General features: G+C 39.3%; 1 protein-coding gene across 1 annotated transcript in view; it reads left to right on the forward strand.

The window, feature by feature from the left end:
- Positions 1 to 19,196, forward strand: part of LOC134791639 (ankyrin repeat and fibronectin type-III domain-containing protein 1) — a 201,865-nt gene that overhangs the window by 65,352 nt on the left and 117,317 nt on the right. The window contains exon 3 of the mRNA XM_063762695.1: positions 7,176 to 7,360. Within this exon, the coding sequence (XP_063618765.1) occupies positions 7,222 to 7,360 (139 nt within the window). The 5' untranslated portion in view covers positions 7,176 to 7,221. The remainder of the gene's footprint in view (positions 1 to 7,175; positions 7,361 to 19,196) is intronic.

Here is a 19,196-nt window from a genome sequence, read left to right on the forward strand (position 1 = left end):
TAAAACTGTTAGAACGCCATTTGAATTTGATCCTTATTCTTTCACTGATATGTGATAGGCCAAAGGTTATGGCACCATCGCTCGAAAAGATTTTGCCTACTGTCGAGCAGATGGCGTTAATTTCAATATTTAACAAATTAACACATAATTATTAGTGAAAGAATAAGAATCAAAGTCAAATGGCGTTCTAACAATTTTAATCTTCAGTCGAAAGATAGCAGTATATAAATGTACTGTGGCTCTGGCTACATAATTTACCATGACAGTAACTCTTTATACACTCTATTGTCTTTGATGGTACTATACTGGGATCCAGAATTAAAAATAGTAAACAGATTCAGGCATAACGATTTCTTTCTTTCTTTCAATATAAAATATAAATAAGGGAGAGCGATGGTTGTTCATAAAAATATCATTCTGCTCTTCCCCTAAACGATTCAGTCCATTATGGTGAGTTTTTCATTGGGTATATTTTTTGTATTATTGTAGATGGACTTAAACAGTTGTTTACATAAATATTCTTGCATTTCCTTTCCTTATTCTTTACATTTTTAAAAGAAGCACAATTATTCTTTTTAAACTTTTACAATTCAAATGAGAGTAAATGATTACAGTGCTTAAGAAGAGCTACCTCTAGCAGAGAGTTTATTTTGTTAACTCCGCCATCTTTTACGCTGAAACGTGTAAATTTCTGTAAGTAGTGGAACTACAAAGGAGTTTAAATGAAGCATAGTAATAAAGGACGAGCGAGTTGGTTTGTGTCTCCATTACAGTACGGTTACCATCAGTTTGTCACTGACATAAACGCCGTCGAGAACGTAATTTACTTTCTATACATCTCGCTCGCACTCGCATATTAGTGCAAACGGGATGTATAGAAAGTAAATTACGTTCTCGACGGCGTTTATGTCAGTGACAAACTGATGGTAACCGTACTGGTGCTACGGGTATCGCGTATACCTTCGCTATTTAATGTATACGACTTACGTACTTATATTATGAATATATAAAGATCGTTTTAGCTTGTTTAATTTTACAATTTCTTGTACAAAGAAGTTTCATAATTAGGAGTCTGCTGCGTATCGAGTATCGAGCTGATTTTATAAGACTTCGTAGGTAGGTACTTTTATCATGTTGATAGAAATCGTTTTAAGTTATTGTTCCTTTATATAAATTTTACAATACAAATTGGAAATTGCAGGATTGGAAATATGTAATTGTCTTCAAATCAAGCGATCTTGTGGCCTAAAAATAAACTCAAATATACTTATTTTCTCTTTGAAAGCCGAAGGGTGGCTGAAGGATTCAAACGAAATTATTTCTGAGCCGAGCGGTATCTTCTGAAGAGCAGAGTTAAGTATATAGTATTTTTTATATTATTAAATGTTTTGTTTAAACTTATTGTACACACAAAATGAGTCGACAAAAAATATATTTAATCGAACCTGCTCACAAAATTTCACGAGCATCGGTTGAGAATTGCGAGGAGACCGTCCATACAATCCGTACATACGGAAGCATTTTTGCCCAAGCTAAAACGGAGACCTTCGCTAATGCTCGGCCAATTATAGAACGATTTTATACAGATCAAAGTAGTCCCACAGTAAGCTCAATAAGGCTTGTATGGTGTGTATAGGTTATTTAACTACTAGTCAAATCTGTTTCTTTTTTCGAACTGTGAAAACGATTTTGCTACTATGGAATTTATATGAAACACTATCATGTGACGTCACAATCAAATTACCTACTCTTTATAGTTTTATACGGGTTTTAAAATAGAAGTTGTGTTTAAAAATAACTGCTGCCTACGTTTTTCTATTAATCTTCTGGTGCTAATTTCATGCATGGTGAAAAATAATTTATTTTAAATATATACAGTCTAATACCCTATTGTGTAACCCTGGGGCGGAAAGACATTTAGTCAGAATTCAATTAAATCCTTAATCCATCACCGTTATTCATTTGCCCGCTCAATTGCCCAGATATTTTATTTCCGTATATTTAACAATTGCTCATTGGCCCCGGAAATCGACACTGACCAATTGCACTAATATTTCACTCCCCACTTATTCCTGTACCTACATCCACAAATCAATCGGTTCTGGCAACATTGTCGGAACCCAGCCGCTGAGTTATGGTTCACCCGCTGCTGACCCCTGAAATCGAATGTTCTGATTTTGGACGTCAACAGACCGTAAATAGTTTTGTAAACAAACTTCTTAATTTGAAATTGTTTTGGTTCGATTTTCAGATTGAGTTTGCGTCTGTTTGATATTGTGTTTTATTTGTGATAGATATAGGTACGAGAATAGTACACAATATGTATTTACGCACCGTATTTGTTTATTTTCTCGAGGTAGATAAGAGGTGTAGGGTTGGAGCCCGTGTAACTTTATTTGACGTTCATAAGCGCATTGTAATATGCCTACTTGAATAATAAACTATCGTTATCTTTAAGTATCTTTATCATTATATATGAAGTCAAAATACAAAGGCGGTAAAAATATTAACCGGTTTCTTAAATATTTAATACTTAAATACCTACATGTTACATACCTACATTTGATACTTTTTACGTAAGTTACAGAAATCTTTATCAGAAATAAGTTACATAAAAGATTGTAAAAACTTTACCAAACAACCGTTGGTGAAAGGGGCTCTAGTATTAGTTGTAATTGTTAATCATTATTATTCACCATCATTTTTCATTTCTGTCAAAAACTTACATTGATGAACGAAGCTCTCCAGGGATTTTCATGACAACCGGTCACGCTACCCCTTTCCAACGATTCTATTGTGGTAATATGTTCGCAAGAAGACAATACAATTTACATATTTGTAAGAATTTTCCACTACAAATTTGTTACTTGTATATTTTGTGGTACGCACATTTGTATTATTACAAACTTGTAACTTGACACTTGTAAAATTGTAATTGTAAGTTTTGTGGGATAGGCACTGTTAGGCCTCTTTCCCGCTGAACATCCAGTTTTTTGCGGGTACGGTTTTCTGCAGGATCCCGTTTCAGTATTTTGCGTGCAGTGTATTCCCCAACAGAATGCTCGTGTAAACGTTACTATATTAGCACGTACCTAGGTAGTCATCCTACGTAAAACGGGATCCTGCAGAAAAGATCCAGCAAAAAACGAGATGTTCGCTCTTACGAGCTGAAATTTTTCCGGCTGCGATCGCTCCACTTGCACATGCACTTTAGGTCGTTTGTAGTGTGCCTGCATTGGCTGCTGCTTGAATGCTAGAAACCATTGCGAGCGCGAACCTTTACGGTGATATTATCGAACGAGCGAGCGAAGCGAACGAAGTTCTGACGTACATTCGACTTGGGACACGCAGCTGGCTAGAGGCACGTCCCGGCATTTCGATGTTTTTAAGCTGAACTATCAGAGGATAGTTTGATACTCAAGAACTTAAGTAAATTTGTTCTAATTTAAATGTAATTGGGTAAACGTGTAGTTGAGGGCATTATATTTTAGTCATTAAATTATGAGTAGGCTCGAAGGGGTTATTGAGCTAGAAGAGCTTAGAAGGCTAAAAAGCTATTTGTGAGGGGTCTTGCTATTCTGGTCATCTTTTTGCAAGAAAGTATGGTCGAGTTTGGTACCAAATGAAAGTGCTCGGCTTGCACTTTTATAATATCGTTTTAAATTTACCATTTTGAAATAATTAGCAGGATAAAAATAAACATAATAGTATTTGACATTTGACAGGAAATATTTCGGCTTACCACAGATATAGTATCAGTTAAGGGCTCCACATACCTCGTAATATATCCACGCTATTTTTGATCCATTGCCGCCTATAGTGGGACATAAAATAGTAGAAATTAAATAAAATGGAACTCTAAAATTTGCATACTATAGTCGGTCAAACAAGTTTGTCAGTATAAAAAGGCGCGATATTCAAATTTTCTATGGGACGATAACCCTTCGCGTCTTAGCCGCTGTTTCCTACTGACGGAAATAGCTTGACAGACTATAAATTGTTGCCATATGTAAGCATTTTACGTCAAAAATGTGACAGCTACGTAGAAAGTGGCGCCCTCATTTATTAACCGACTTCCAAATCTCAAAAGGAGGAGATTCGATTGTGATTTTTTTTATGTTTGTTACTCCAGGATATCTCCGTCATTACTGGACCGATTTTGAAAATTATTTTTTTGATTGTATGTATACAGATTGGTCCCGTTTTTGTCAAAACTCAGTTCTGATGATGGGATCCATGAGGAATCGAGGGAACTCCTCAAATCTTAAAGGCATACATATAGTGATTTATGTGTTTTATCAACAAATCAAGCATATACATTAAAAAAGTGACATTTGATGAAGTGGCACTGCTGATGATGATCAGAACGGAACTCTTCAACGAAGCATAGTTCACGTTTGGCGATTTGTCCTCTTCGTTATGTTTGTTAAGCAAGTTAAGTTTTTAAGCCACATTTTTGTCAAGCTCGAGTTCTGATAATGGGATCCATGAGGAATCGAGGGAACTCCTCAAATCTTAAAGGCGCATGCGTATAGAGATTAGTGTATTTTTATCAGTAAATCAAGAATTTACATTAAAAGCCGTCGCATTTGATGAAGTGGAACTGCTGATGATGATCAGAACAGAACTCTTCAACGACGCATAGATCACGTTTGGCGATTTGTCCTCTTCGTTATGTTTGTTAAGCAAGTTAAGTTTTTAAGCCACATTTTTGTTAAGCTCGAGGTCTGATGATGGTATCCATGAGGAATCGAGGGAACTCCTCAAATCTTAAAGGCATGCGTATAGAGATTAGTCTATTTTTATCAGTAAATCAAGAATTTACATTAAAAGCCGTCGCATTTGATGAAGTGGAACTGCTGATGATGATCAGAACAGAACTCTTTAATGACTACACGTTTGGCGATTTCGAATTTCGATTTTGAAGGAGCTGGCCATGGAGCCAGGCCTGACCCGGATCCGGGCTCTTATCTGGACCTGAACCCGGACCTGGACCCGGACTTGTACCTGGACTTGGACCTTGACCAAGACCTAGACCTGGACCTCGACCTCGACCTGGACCTGGTCCTGGACCCGGAACTGGACCCGGACCCGGACTCGGACCCGGACTCGGACCTTGACCCGGAAAACCACTGATACCTAAGCTAAATAAACCACTATGATTACCTACCATAAAATGTAGGTATAAAGTACAATGATGCCAAACTTACTAGCACCTCCCGCTCAAACCCCCGTACACCGCACCGCATGCGCCGTTAAGTGGGTTAGGTTAGGTTTGAACTGCGATCCTCACAGAACCGAAAAAAAGTGGGTTAGGTTAGGTTAGAACTGCGAGCCTTATATAATCGAAATGCTACTAGAAAAGTGGTTTTGGTTAGGTTCGAACTGCAATCCTCACAGAACCGAACTGCTATCAGAAAAGTGGGTTCGTGAGGCTAAAACTGCGACCGTTACAGAAACGAAATGCTACCTACTAGAAAAGTGGGTGGTTTTACCTCCTTTTCTACATAGTGCACCATCTATGTACAATAATCTTTCACCGGCCCCCATAGAAGTCGGTTTTTTATTCTTGAAAATTATTTTCTACTATTTTATGTCGAACTATACGAGTAAGTAGATGCAACAAAGTCAATCGCTCTATATAATTTTTGGCAAACCGCGAGTTCTCAGTTCGGGGTGAACTACTAGTATAATTATATTCCGCCAAAATCTGCCAAATCCTACACCGGACCGGAACAGGTGACGCAACAGAAAACTGTGCCGCCAATATGTTATTTGATTTGATTTTGATTGCTAGCGATTTCAACCAGATCGTCGCGCGTCAATCCACCCTGTTGTTTATATATCGCTAGAAATGAGAAAAGATAGTAACATTGAAATGCAAATTAAGCAGACAAGCGCGACGCGGCGCTGCGTCGCCAGTAGATACGAACTCTGTCATTTGATGAACGCTTTCATTATTTTAATTGAGATATCCATCAGAAATTACTCTAATGGCCCCAGTTATTAAAAAGCAATGACTGGCTAGTGGGAGTATTAATCTTTGCTTTTAGGAGTAAATTAGGTAAATAAATACATGTGTATCTATGATTAGCTGATGGATCAATTGGTTTTACGTATTTGTTGTCGTTCAGAAACACTACTTTATGAATATTGTACTAATGAGAAACTGGAGATAAGCAAAAACTAAAGTAGGTCTTCTTCTTCTTGATCGGGACACTCTTGACAGAGCGGTCGTGGTCATCATTCGAAGTCTCCCTTTGTGACACGTTTGACGGCTCGCCTCCACTCCTCCCTGACGGCTGCGCGTTTAGCGCATTCGTGCAAGGGGCCGTCCATTGCTGCCTTTATTTGGTCCGTCCACCTCATGGGCGACCTTCCTCGCGCTCGGGTACCTTCTACTCTGCCCTGCACCACCAGATGGATACATCTCCACGTCGAGAAACGTGTCCAAAGAAGGTGAGGATGCGAGCTTGAACGATGGAGGATAGACGCTGCTTGATGCCGAGCTCTTGGAGTATGGAGACGTTGGTGCGGTGTTCGGTCCACGATACCCCAAGAATTCTTCGCCAGCACCACATTTCCAGGGCATCCACCCTCTTCCTCTCACTCTCCCGCAGGGTCCACGTCTCAGCGGCGTAGAGAAATATGGGGAATACAAGTGCTCTAACGAGCCGGATTTTTGTGGCTTTTGTGATGTTACGATCCGCCATATTTTTCGTAACTTGTCCATAGCGCCATAAAGTAGGTACAGTCGAGAAAATTGATTCTTAAGCAATTTGCGGCTCAAGTAAATTTGGTTGAACATACTTATGCTAAGAGCTGTCCAATGTCCAATGAATCAAGTAGGTAGGTAAGTGCACGAGAAAAAATAAATATTGATTAAATGAGATAGAACATAATTGTGTAAGTACATAGTACAGAAGCGGACTTATCAATTTCCTCGACCGTACATAGCATTATTATTATCTAATTCCGGATCCATTAAATATAATGAGTTTTATGGGTTTATCCACTTTATCCTTAAATTTAATGATATATCGTCAAGTCACAACCAAAAATCACTAATTACTACCACAAATTCAGAGCCATATTGAACCGTACCAGTACCAAAACAAGGTCGATTTTGGTATATTTTTTTTATTTGTGAGTTTCAGTTGTGTATTTTGTTTCAGGCGAGAATCCATCGGGCAATTGCCTCGCTCAGCTAGCATCGATTCTATGGTAGAGGCGGCGATCTGCGCACGCCACTGCGAGCCGGCCGCGCCGACGCTTGCGCCGCCGGGCCGCGCCGACCGCGCTCTGAGCCTTGTGTCGCCCGCTGTGGGCAGGCGCGCCAAGACGCAGAGGGGACAGGCTGGTAAGTTTTCTTGAAGTTCATCGGCCAGTTGCGTTGCTTGACTAGGATTGATTGGCGGAGGCGGCGATATCGCCACACCGAGCCAGCTGCGCCGACCCGGGCGCACCACGGTCGCGCCGACCGCGCGCTTAGCCTTGTGTCGCCCGCTGTGGGCAGGCGCGCCAAGACGCAGAGGGGACAGGCTGGTAAGTTTTCTTGAAGTTCATCGGCCAGTTGCGTTGCTTGACTAGGATTGATTGGCGGAGGCGGCGATATCGCCACACCGAGCCAGCTGCGCCGACCCGGGCGCACCATGGTCGCGCCGACCGCGCGCTTAGCCTTGTGTCGCCCGCTGTGGGCAGGCGCGCCAAGACGCAGAGGGGACATGCTGGTAAGTCTTGCTGAAGAGAGTCGCTTGGCTAGGATTGACTCGATCTTTGAAGCAGTGATTTGCGCACGCCACAGTGAGCAGACCAAACCGACACGGTCGCCGGGATACACGTACGGAAATCATTTATGTTATAACTACCAGACGTCTTCTAACAGCTATGTAGTCTAGTTCAATAGTCATAGTAGACAACTAAGATAGCCCTCAAGGCCATATAATTCAGGTAGATACTTAAAGAATGACTGTCTCGAAAAAAATAAGCTATAATTTCAAATCAGTGTACAAATAAATAGTAATAAATACTTCCCGTACGAGTAAGCGTAGGTATATGGGTATCCCAATCACCTTTTTACAATAAAAAAACCTAATCACCATGTTGTTCATACACAAAGAAATATGAATCGTAACAAGGAAAATAATAAAAGCCGCTCCAAATTAAACATGGTTTATACGTCGTAAACATAAAGGTCACAGAGCAATGAATACTTGATGAAAATCCAGGGCAGCGGAGGAAATCGTTATTTCGATTTAAAAGCGGCTACAAATTCCTGTGTCGATCAAACGGTTGCCTGCTGAGATTGGGTAGTCAAGGGTACATGTATTTTCAAAGCTGAAACACGTAGCTGTAAACTATTTCAACTTTTGTAGAAATCGGGATTCAGAAATGCTAAATATGAAAATCGAAATTCGTTTTTCGATATCCGAATCACAAAAAATCCTTCAGCTACTCATTGATGATGATTTTAAGAGCCTATCAACGTGCACACTAGCGCCACTGCGAAATAATCGTGATTATTTAAATTTAACGACAGGTATTTAAAAAAGGGGGCCGCTACGTACTGTATTTTGTATTTAAGTACCTTTTGAGATACATCAAACTAGTTTTTATGTTGCTGGATTCGTCAATATATGCGTCCAAAGTTAAAACGGCCGTTTTTGTTTTGAGTTCATAGGTCGACGAATCCAGAAACATAAAAACTAGTGTTATGTATTCAAAAGGTTACTTTAAAACAAAATACAGTACGTAGCGGCCCCCTTTTTTAAATATAAATATTTCGTTAAATTTAAAAAATCGCGATTATTTAGCAGTGGCGCTAGTGTGCACGTTGATGGGTTCTTAAAATGTACTTAGGAAGCAAGAATTCGTCACAATAGATAACAACAATATCCTCGATTTAAATATCCACGATCATCCTACATTAAGGTAGGCTACTTTAAAAATGAGAAAAACATTCACAAACTTTGAGTTTGTGAAGTGTAAATGAGACAGCCGCAGGTGCTTAGTTTAGAAATGTTTGCTTTATTTACTTCACGGTAACTTGAACAAAGCTCCGGTAACGCTTTTTTTAGGGTTCCGTACCTCAAAAGGAAAAAACAGAACCCTTATAGGTTCTGTCCTTCTGTCACAGCCTATTTTCTCGGAAACTACTGGAAATAAGTTGAAATTTATATGTAAATTTAAGTAAATTAGTGACCCAAAGATTTACATGTAACGTAAACAAATGAATTTTAAACATGGGGGGCACTTTTGTGGGGTAAATGAGAAAGTTAAAAAATAAAGTTTTTCAAACTATATATTTCAAATGAAAGAGCTCATCTTGAGAATTTTAAATATATATTTTTTATAATTTTATAATTAGAAGTTAATTAAGAAAATTGCCAAAAAATTACCATTCCCCCCTTTATCTCCGAAACCATTGGGTCTAAAATTATGAAAATAATACACAAAATAGTTCTTTACCTATAAATGACAGGAAAACCTATCAGAAATGTGCAGTCAAGCGTGAGTCGGACTTAATGTACGGAACCCTTGAAACGCGAGTCCGACTCGCACGTGCCCGGTTTTTCTTCGAGGAAAATTGTGGAATTATGTTCCGGAAAGATTCCGAGTCTACGGTTGGCAGCTTGATTATGGTTGAATTATCTTTTTCCGCGCTTTTATTTGCTCAACTCATTCTGTATTAAGTAGATACTGATAGACGGCAAGCGAGCGCGAGGAAAAGCACCCACGAGATGGTCTGATGTTGTGAAGAGGGTGGTTGGCGGCAACATGCAGTGCGTGACCCATATGGCCTATGATCGTGCACTGTGGAGACGGAGCATACATGGTCGCGATCCTCAGCAATGAGGGACCGAGGAAGAAGAAGTCAGACAAATAAATGACAGACTAGTAGTCTACTGTACTATGTTGCATTTCTCATTGTTGTAGATGGCATCACATTTGCGATGTCTTAGACCTTAACGCAAATAATCTGTTAACCTGTTAACGCAAATAACCAAGACTAAAGTAATGACGAACATCTCTGGTAAATCGATTCCAACCATTATGGTTGGGAACGAGAGACTGGAGGTGGTCGAGCAATACGTGTATCTTGGACATATTCTATCATTTGACAAAACACATCAGCAGAAGGAGATCTCCAGGAGAATCCAGCTGGGTTGGGCGGCATTCAATAAACTAGCGGACATCCTCAAGCCCGTTAACATTTCACAGTGCCTGAAGACTCGCCTCTTTAACCAATGTGTCCTGCCCACCATGACCTACGGTGCCGAGACATGGACGCTCACTATATAGGCAGGCAGTGCATAAAATCCAAGTGGCACAGAGAGCCATGGAGCGCGCCATGCTCGGCATCAAACTTCAAGATCGAGTGAGGAATGTTGAGATCCGACGTCGCACCAAGGTGCAAGACGTCGGATACGTCATTACCAAACTCAAGTGGAGCTGAGCGGGACATGTTGCCAGGCAGAGTGATGGCAGGTGGGCCAAAAGGTTAACGGAATGGTGGCCGCTTACAGACGAAAGGATTGCCTGGCGTCCGTTGGCTCGTTGGGTGGATGACATCCGGAAGACTGCGGGTCACTTCTGGATGAGATTGGCTCGGGACCGGGATAAGTGGCGTACTCGAAGAGAGGCCTATGCTCAGCAGTGGGCGATAAAAGGCTGATATGATGAATCTGTTAGGTTTAACCTATGTTTAACAGCATGAGGTTGTCTTTACCTATCATTATATATTATCAAATAAGCAATATAATACACAATGCATTTTGTTTTGTTACCGCAAACCCAGGTAACTACAGTCCTATACTATATTGTATACTCAATATTTTACTGGAACTTGAATATGGACCATAGTTGTAAGTTGTAGAAGTGGTAGACCTCAAGGGCCTTTTCACAAGTCAATACAAAATGTAACATCATATAGTGACATGAAATACACATAGCAACATTACGTTTTGGTACATTCAAGCGGGTAAAAACGGGACCCTATTACTAAGACTCCGCTGTCCGTCTGTCTTTCTATCTGTCTGTCGCCAGGCTGTATCTCATGAACCGTGATAGCTAGACAGTTGAAATTTTCACAGATGATGTATTTCTGTTGCCGCCTTAACAACAAACAAACAAACATAAATTTTATGGCAAAAAATTTTTTTTGGTACCTAAAGCTTCTATCGCTGACTGTACTTTTCTTTTCACAGGCACCGAATACTTATCGAGACAATTCTACAAACCCCAAACAGAAATTTTCGCAGATGATGTATTTCTGTTGCCGCTATAACAACAAATACTAAAAAGTACGGAAGCCTCGGTGGGCGAGTCCGACTCACATTTGTCCGGTTTTTTCATTTATAGTCTGCCTCTTTCGCACCCATTAAATATTCATATCATACCCGTGATGGCTTCTCTTTTGCACAATTCAATTATCTTTCAGCGTTAAGGACCATTGTAGATTTGTGCGTCGAACTTTTTGATGCCTCACTGAAAGCTCTCAAAATAACCTTCAAAATGATTTCCTAAATACCTACCTTTTAATTGAAAACACTTTTGCTTAATTTCGAACTCCCCGAAACACTTTAGAAAGTGAGTAAGTAATTAACGTCAAATTTGATTGGCCGGAAGAAAATTGGAGCAACCAGTATTAAGGTGTATAGGGGCTATTCCATAAAAGGGATACTTCCTTCACACTTTTTCTTTTATTTAAAGGGAACGGAAATAATCTCCTTAATGTTTATCTGACCGTTCGCTCCAGTCGCTTTTAGTATGCACCATGGCATGCACCATGCATGCATGTCATCATCATCGGCCACATCATCTGTTGTAGATGCTTGTTGTGGCGCTTGTGTGTTTATGGGACCCCATATCCTAGCATTACCGTTGATGGCTATAAAGTCCTATAGCAGCGCGGCATTTCTTACCACATCGGTCGCACACAAAACGCGAGTCCGCGGAGTGGGTTTAGTGGGTAGGGCCAAATTCTCCCCCCCTCTCGCCAAGAGAGGGATAAGGAGCGGCGAGTCCCACACACCGTGCGTAAATGCATTCCCATTCCGTCAAAAAAAAGGAGGTGGTAGAGCATGACCAAGACTTTTCCGCATGTAGAAGTTTTGTAAGGTAACGAAAACTAGTATTTGTTCATGCCAAGTTTCATGTAGTTTTTAAATGAGAGCGTAAGTAACTTCCATTTTGTGGCAGCGGCATTTTGGCGGCGGGTTCCTGTGACCCTTAAGGATAGGTATGCACTTAATTCTTTCAAATTCCGTACCCGTTAAATTGATAATATGTGTGTGTTTGACTAGAATTTGTAAAGATGAATATTTATATTTGACAAATTTGGGAACAAATCAAATTATTTTATTAAATATTTTGATTTGTGTTTTTTTTTAAGTAGTCGCACCCAAGAGCCTATGAAATAACTCCAAACCACCTTACTTGAATTTCTATTAAGCACAATAAGATGCTGTAATAAATCTCATAAATCTTATGATAAATTTCTACTTGTTTTGTTTAGAACCCAATTTGTAACTTGATAAATGGACGTATCTTTTGCCTGTCAAAGCGCGGCTGAAATGTAGGCCATTTCTGACTTTGGTCCATTGACATAGATAAGTATCTAGGGACTGGCTTTACGGGCAATAATAATGAGGCATGACAGGGGCCAGTACAGCGGTGTGAAACCGCTACAACGCGATTGGTTGATGAGTTCGCATCACGCGCACGATTGGTTGACGAGTTCGCATTACGCGCGCTATTGGTCGCAACTAATAGTTGCGTTAGGCTGCACGATTGGCTGGAATTCGTGAGTAACACCGCTGAAATAGTACAATATTTAGTGCCCCATTAGCCCGTCCTGAGATATTATACGTCAATGCTTTGGTCTCTGGTTTCATGGAAATCAGAGACCAAAGTCTACTTTGCACGATTAGGTATGTTACTAATCGCTTTTAGCATTACTTAGTAGAATGATTAAAAGGAAAAATCACCAAAATTCACCTCTTCGGGCAAGACCATCCATTCCATTTTCCATTAGTCGCTCGCAGACGTAATACGTGCTTTATATAAAAAGTTTATGTTTAAAAGCTAAAGGTATCTAAAGTCAGACCAAGATAAGTCTGCAGCGATTTTGATAGCCCAGACTGTGCACGACTTATTTTAAACGTCAAACTACTATGAAATAATGACGTATAAAGAAAACTTGCACAGTCTGTGCTGTCAAAATCGTTGCAGAGTTATCTTGGTCTAACTCTATCTACTTTGTGGCTTGTGCAGTGTACAGTGAACCTTAACCCTTAAATGCATGATTTTTTCTTTTTGCCAGAAATTAATATATGTATCACATAATTGTTTGCCGATTCTAGGAAAAATAGTAAAAAAAAAATATAACTTCGATTTTCACTGCGAAATCAGTGTTAGAAGTTATATTGGCTAAATCATATTTATGTAAATATTTAATTTTTAGGGTTCCGTACCCAAAAGGTAAAACGGGACCCTATTACTAAGACTTCGCTGTCCGTCCGTCCGTCCGTCCGTCCGTCCGTCCGTCCGTCCGTCTGTCACCAGGCTGTATCTCACGAACCGTGATAGCTAGACAGTTGAAATTTTCACAGATGATGTATTTCTGTTGCCGCTATAACAACAAATACTAAAAACAGAATAAAATAAAGATTTAAATGGGGCTCCCATACAACAAACGTGATTTTTGACCAAAGTTAAGCAACGTCGGGCGTGGTCAGTACTTGGATGGGTGACCGTTTTTTTTTTGCATTTTTTCCGTTTTTTTTTTCATTATGGTACGGAACCCTTCGTGCGCGAGGCCGACTCGCACTTGCCCGGTTTTTTTAGTAATAGATATATGATTTTTTTTTACTAGCATTAGAAAGGTACACTATTTGTGATATACCTATGATAAAGTTTTTAAATATTAAATAATTACAAACCCCGAAAACACCGTTCAAAATCACATACTAAAAATTATCAACTTCTGGCTTTTTCCAAGCTTTCCGACTTTTCGTCTTAAAACGAATGTAATTTTTATAAATTAAAATTATTGCGTAAATTTAACCCTTAAATCATCACCCTACTTAACGTTTGGTATAAAGGTGCGTTCAAGAACGTAAGCTTTTTTATTTTTAATCTGCGAGCTGTCTAATGCTTTGTAGACATTTGGCAACACTATGCAACTAAGGGTTACGACCTTGACGTTAACCCTTGACATTAATTCTGTACCGCAATGTAGTCATTGTGCACCTCGCTGAGCTCTGATGACATCACTGCAAATATTACCTGTCTGCAATTACAGTAGCTGTAGTTTTCTTTAGTTACATTATTTTCGTCCAGGAGATTTTGACGTACTCACTTATTACGCTTTTAGCTTTTAGGTGCAGTCAGAGGGGCTACCGCGAAAACCGAAATTCGCAAATTGCGGGGATCTTTCTCTTTTACTCCAATGAAGGCGTAATTAGAGTGACAGAGAAAAATGCCTGCAATTTGCGAACTTCGATTTTCGCGGTTATAGCCCAGGTTATAGCGCGGTTATACCTATATATCAATACATATTATAAAACAAAGTCCCCCGCCGCCGCCGCGTCTGTCTGTATTTATGTTCGCGATAAACTCAAAAACTACTGAACGGATTTTCATGCGTTTTTCACCTATCAATAGAGTGATTCTTGAGGACTGTTTAGGTGTATAATTTAATTTGTTAAGGTTTTGAGTAAATTGGTTGAACTACCCGTGCGAAGCCGGACCGGGTCGCTAGTGGGTACATATACATAAATGTGGCCAATTTTAAGGGTTAAGTTGCCGAGCTCCTTTAAGGTGCAACCGGGAAGCTGAAATGAGAATGAATGTAGGATTAAACTAATAGGGAGTATTACTGCAATGTTCTGCCGCCAGAGTGCAGCACTAAGTATGTTGTTTAGTAAACCATAGAGTAACTTATACATACTCGGCCTATCGATCGAATAGGCAAGAGTGATAGAGAGGCAGAAACCGAACTTTCGATTTTCGTGTTTCGCAGTAGGCCCTGTGATAGTGCTTGTGACGCCCTCTACGCAGAGTTTTGCGTAATATTCCCTATTCATAACTATACATGCTGGATGCGGGTCGCTTCCAACCGGCACGTATGGAGGTCCAAGGGGGAGGCCTATGTTCAGCAGTGGACGTCTTATGGCTGAGATGATGATGATGATGATGATGATAACTATACAAAAGCATTATTGATATACATACATATATTATGTTTTCTCTGTATTGTTTTATTTTATTGAGGTGTACCTATAAACAAAGATACCTATATTGTATTTTATTGCATTGTTTTGTATGTTATTGTATTTGATATACCCGTGTAAAGAATAGGCAGTACTTAATTCTATCTATATCAAGGTCTAAATATTGGTCCTTAGCTTATCATCTATCGCTATTGTGTTCACAAAAACCTTTGTTCCAAGTCTATTGTTTGGCATGTTACGGCCTCGTTAAAAGTTGTTGGTCCTGATAGCGCCTGATTATCGTCTAATAGCAATGAAGATAAGACGTGAAACTAATTGCTATATCAGATCAGGCGTTCAGGGCCGAGCATAAAATGTGAGATAAGCGTGTAACCTTTTAAATACTTACGTAGGTATTAAAAGTTGAAAAAAAGTGCGGGACAAGTGCGAGTCGGACTCGCCCACCGAGAGTTCCGTATTAGTATTTGTTGTTATAGCGGCAACAGAAATATATGCGTGACAGCACGGTTCATGAGATACGGCCTGGTGACAGACAGACGGACAGTGTAGTCTTAGTAATAGGGTCCCGTTTTTACCCTTTGGGTACGGAACCCTAACAAGCACAACGAATATCATGTCCACTTCAATGTGGACTTTATACTTTACAACTACAAATTATAATATATGTATTCTGAATAACAGTTATGTACTTACTTATTTGATAATTTTGATATTTTCACATAGGTATTTATTTCATAATTCATTGATGAATTTTTTCACAATAATAATACCTACCTATCGAATAATAGGTAGGTACTCTGGCAAACCCACTTAGTCGGTAGAAAAAGAAGCGAAATTAAAATTTTCTATGGGACGGTCTCCCTATTCACCTACATATTTTTTAAATTTGCCGCCTTTTTCTATTGACGGAAATGGCTTGTCAAACTATACCTACCTAGTTTTTATATTCTAGTCACCACAATTTACTTCATTAAGGTCTAACGTAATAATAATGCTCCCTTAGAATAAGATACCATGTGATCGCCATGTCACACTGTCGTTAAAACAAGTCAAATCTGTCTTTTACCGACACCCTGAATTATTATCGTTGATTGATGTTTGACTTACAGCCGACACAGACGCCCCAATCAGGCGGGGATGTTGTTCTGAGCTTTGTCTTGTTTATATTTACACTGCCAACTACGCCTCTGTAGGCTCTATCCTATCACATCGCTTCGAAAATTCTCTTGATTTATTTTGAAATTTACTTAACACATTCATTGCCAGCGACTCCCTAGGGGAGTTCACTGTTCGTAGGCGCTTTTCGCTACATACGGTTTTTCCCGTGTTATCGGCTACGCTCGTAGCGCGTAGCTCGGGCTGGCACTGAATGTGTTAAAACCGGCATTTCGTCACTACTCTGAAAAATCTCCTATCTCACACTGCTACTCAAAGTTGAAAGGCAGTAACTCTGTATGCATCCCATACATAGACACCACATTTTTCTTATGATTGACAGAACATGATACAATTTTTTTTCAAAGTAGTGCCGATTTCTATGTAAGTTAAGAAAGTAGATCAATTTGAGCAGCAGCGTCTGGAAGACCTAGATGCTAAGCGTCATATCCGCAAGACGCGACCTAAGCCCTCCTACACATACACCCGCAACTCGACTGGACAACTCCATTGCGTATCGTGTGACCTCATCTTCAAGACAAAGTTTGGTTTTGCGAGCCACATTAGGGCATTTCATAATCCGGAGAAGAATTGTTGATGGAGTCGCCATTGCCGGACACGGCAAGGAAGGAATAGAGAGAGAAGTGTGTAACTGTGCAAACTTTTAAGACAGTTTATAGTGTTCCGTACAAAACTTTGTTCACGGAACACTTATTTTTATGAATTTGATGAAAAGGAAATTACATTTATCTTAAGTACCTATTATTCTTTTTAGCGATAAGAATGCCTGTTTACCTCTGCTTTCATTTCTGATTTCTTTTGTATCGTTTTCTTCTATTTAGGTATGCATTAAAGAGTATTAGTTGATAGAGAGTTGTATGGTACTCTTACGAATTTTAGAAGATACATTTAACCGCTCATTTATCTTCCGCGATTATTATCGCAACAACTTTGATCAAACAAGACTCGTGTCTTCTTTTACATCAAAAGTTAACTTTGGCCCTCAGCTATTATAATAATATTAACTAGAGTCAGACCAAGAATAGTCTGCAGCGGATTTGATAGCCCACGCAGTGCAAGTGTCATTTTAAACGTCAAACTTCTATGAAATTATGACGTATAAATAACACTGTCCGACTCTATTTAAGACTCTGTTTGGTCCGACTCTATTTAAAACGACACGATGAAAAAATCTCTGTAAAATTAAACATGTTTTTACAATTCTATTACAGGGCTATATTCTGACGCAAATAAGTCAAGAATGAAATTGAGAACGGGTTTTAATTTCTACTCGGATTGATTATTAATTCATCTGTTCTCTATGATGTCTGTGGTCTAGATAAACATACATCACACGCATGGTATTGAATTGGAGTCACGTACTGATTTAATTAAATTTTCAATTAATTTGTATTATGATATTGCTAATTGATATTCATTGCCAACTGCGAACTATAGAAATTTGATTATTGATTCATACAATTCAATAATTTAACACATGCCTCATAATGCACAGTACGTACGCACTAAACCAGTAGGAACTATTTATTGTAACAAGTGTAAGTAAAATTACATCATATAATAACACAATATCTTTTATCTTTTTATCTTTATCTTTTAATTAAAAGTACCTACGACGCACTTATCGAGCGAGCGAGCGAAGCGAAGCAATGTTAATTCAACTTGGAACACACTGCTGGCTAGGGGTGGGTCAAACAGATCACTGTGTTATGTCTTTCCTGTAGACATACACAAGAGTTAAGGGCTATAAAGGTTAATTTTCTTATTTAACCCTTATCTACGTGAAAAGGTCCTCCTTTTATTTAGAGAACTGTGATAAAATCATTGCTTACATGCCCACAAGCTGTTAAATATTGCCCACAGGAGAGAAAAATGTACTGTTCGCGATAACACACTAGTTTTCTCTCCTGTGGGCAATAGTTAACAGCTTGTGGGCATGTAAGTAATGATTTTATCATAGTTCTCTAAATAAAAGGAGGACCTTTTCACGTGGATAAGGGTTAAATAAGAAAATTAACCTTTATAGCCCTTAACTCTTGTGTATGTCTACAGGAAAGACATAACACAGTGATCTGTTTGACCCGGGTACGTCCCGGCATTTCGAAGATTTTTGATTTTAGATAGTTTGTTCCGCGATAACTTTAGTATTTTTTTAATTTAATAACATGTGTGTCGCCCACGTTTGCTTAGCAACTCCTACTGCAGATTGTATGACGTTTTTCGAATAGATTTAACGGAACGGAATGATAAAGAAATTATCTGTGTCTGACCGTTTTGATTTTTGTGTTTATTGTTGCCGATTTTGTATGCTAGGTGTCTGTTTACGGTGCATTTATTTAGCCATTTTTAGCGCTATTTGAGGTAACCTAGTTCTTATAAAAACAAGAATATCAAAAAAAGCAAAACATACAGACGAGTATCTACAAACTCCAGAGAGGAAAATGTCGAGAACGTTTGTATGGAAAAATGACCACTAATGTATCCTCTTAAGCTAAAATAGTCTAGGAATCCTAACAATAGCTATTGTCAAGGGTACAGTATATTGCCACACTCGGAAGGAAGACGGATCGCGCGACGCCACTATAGTAATTCGATTTGGTGTTCCACACTTGCTCGGGTGCTTGATTGATTAGCGCTAGGATAGTACAGCACGAATAAATAGAACATATAACTTAGGGTGGTAATCCACCTGTTCAATGTGCATTGCGTCTCGCTCTCTCATTAAGCAAAATGTTAGACGCAAATACACATTGAACCAAGATATTGGACAGATGGAATACCGCC

This window comes from Cydia splendana, chromosome 6 (genome assembly GCF_910591565.1).
Source record: "Cydia splendana chromosome 6, ilCydSple1.2, whole genome shotgun sequence".
NCBI classification, from domain to species: Eukaryota; Metazoa; Arthropoda; class Insecta; order Lepidoptera; family Tortricidae; genus Cydia; species Cydia splendana.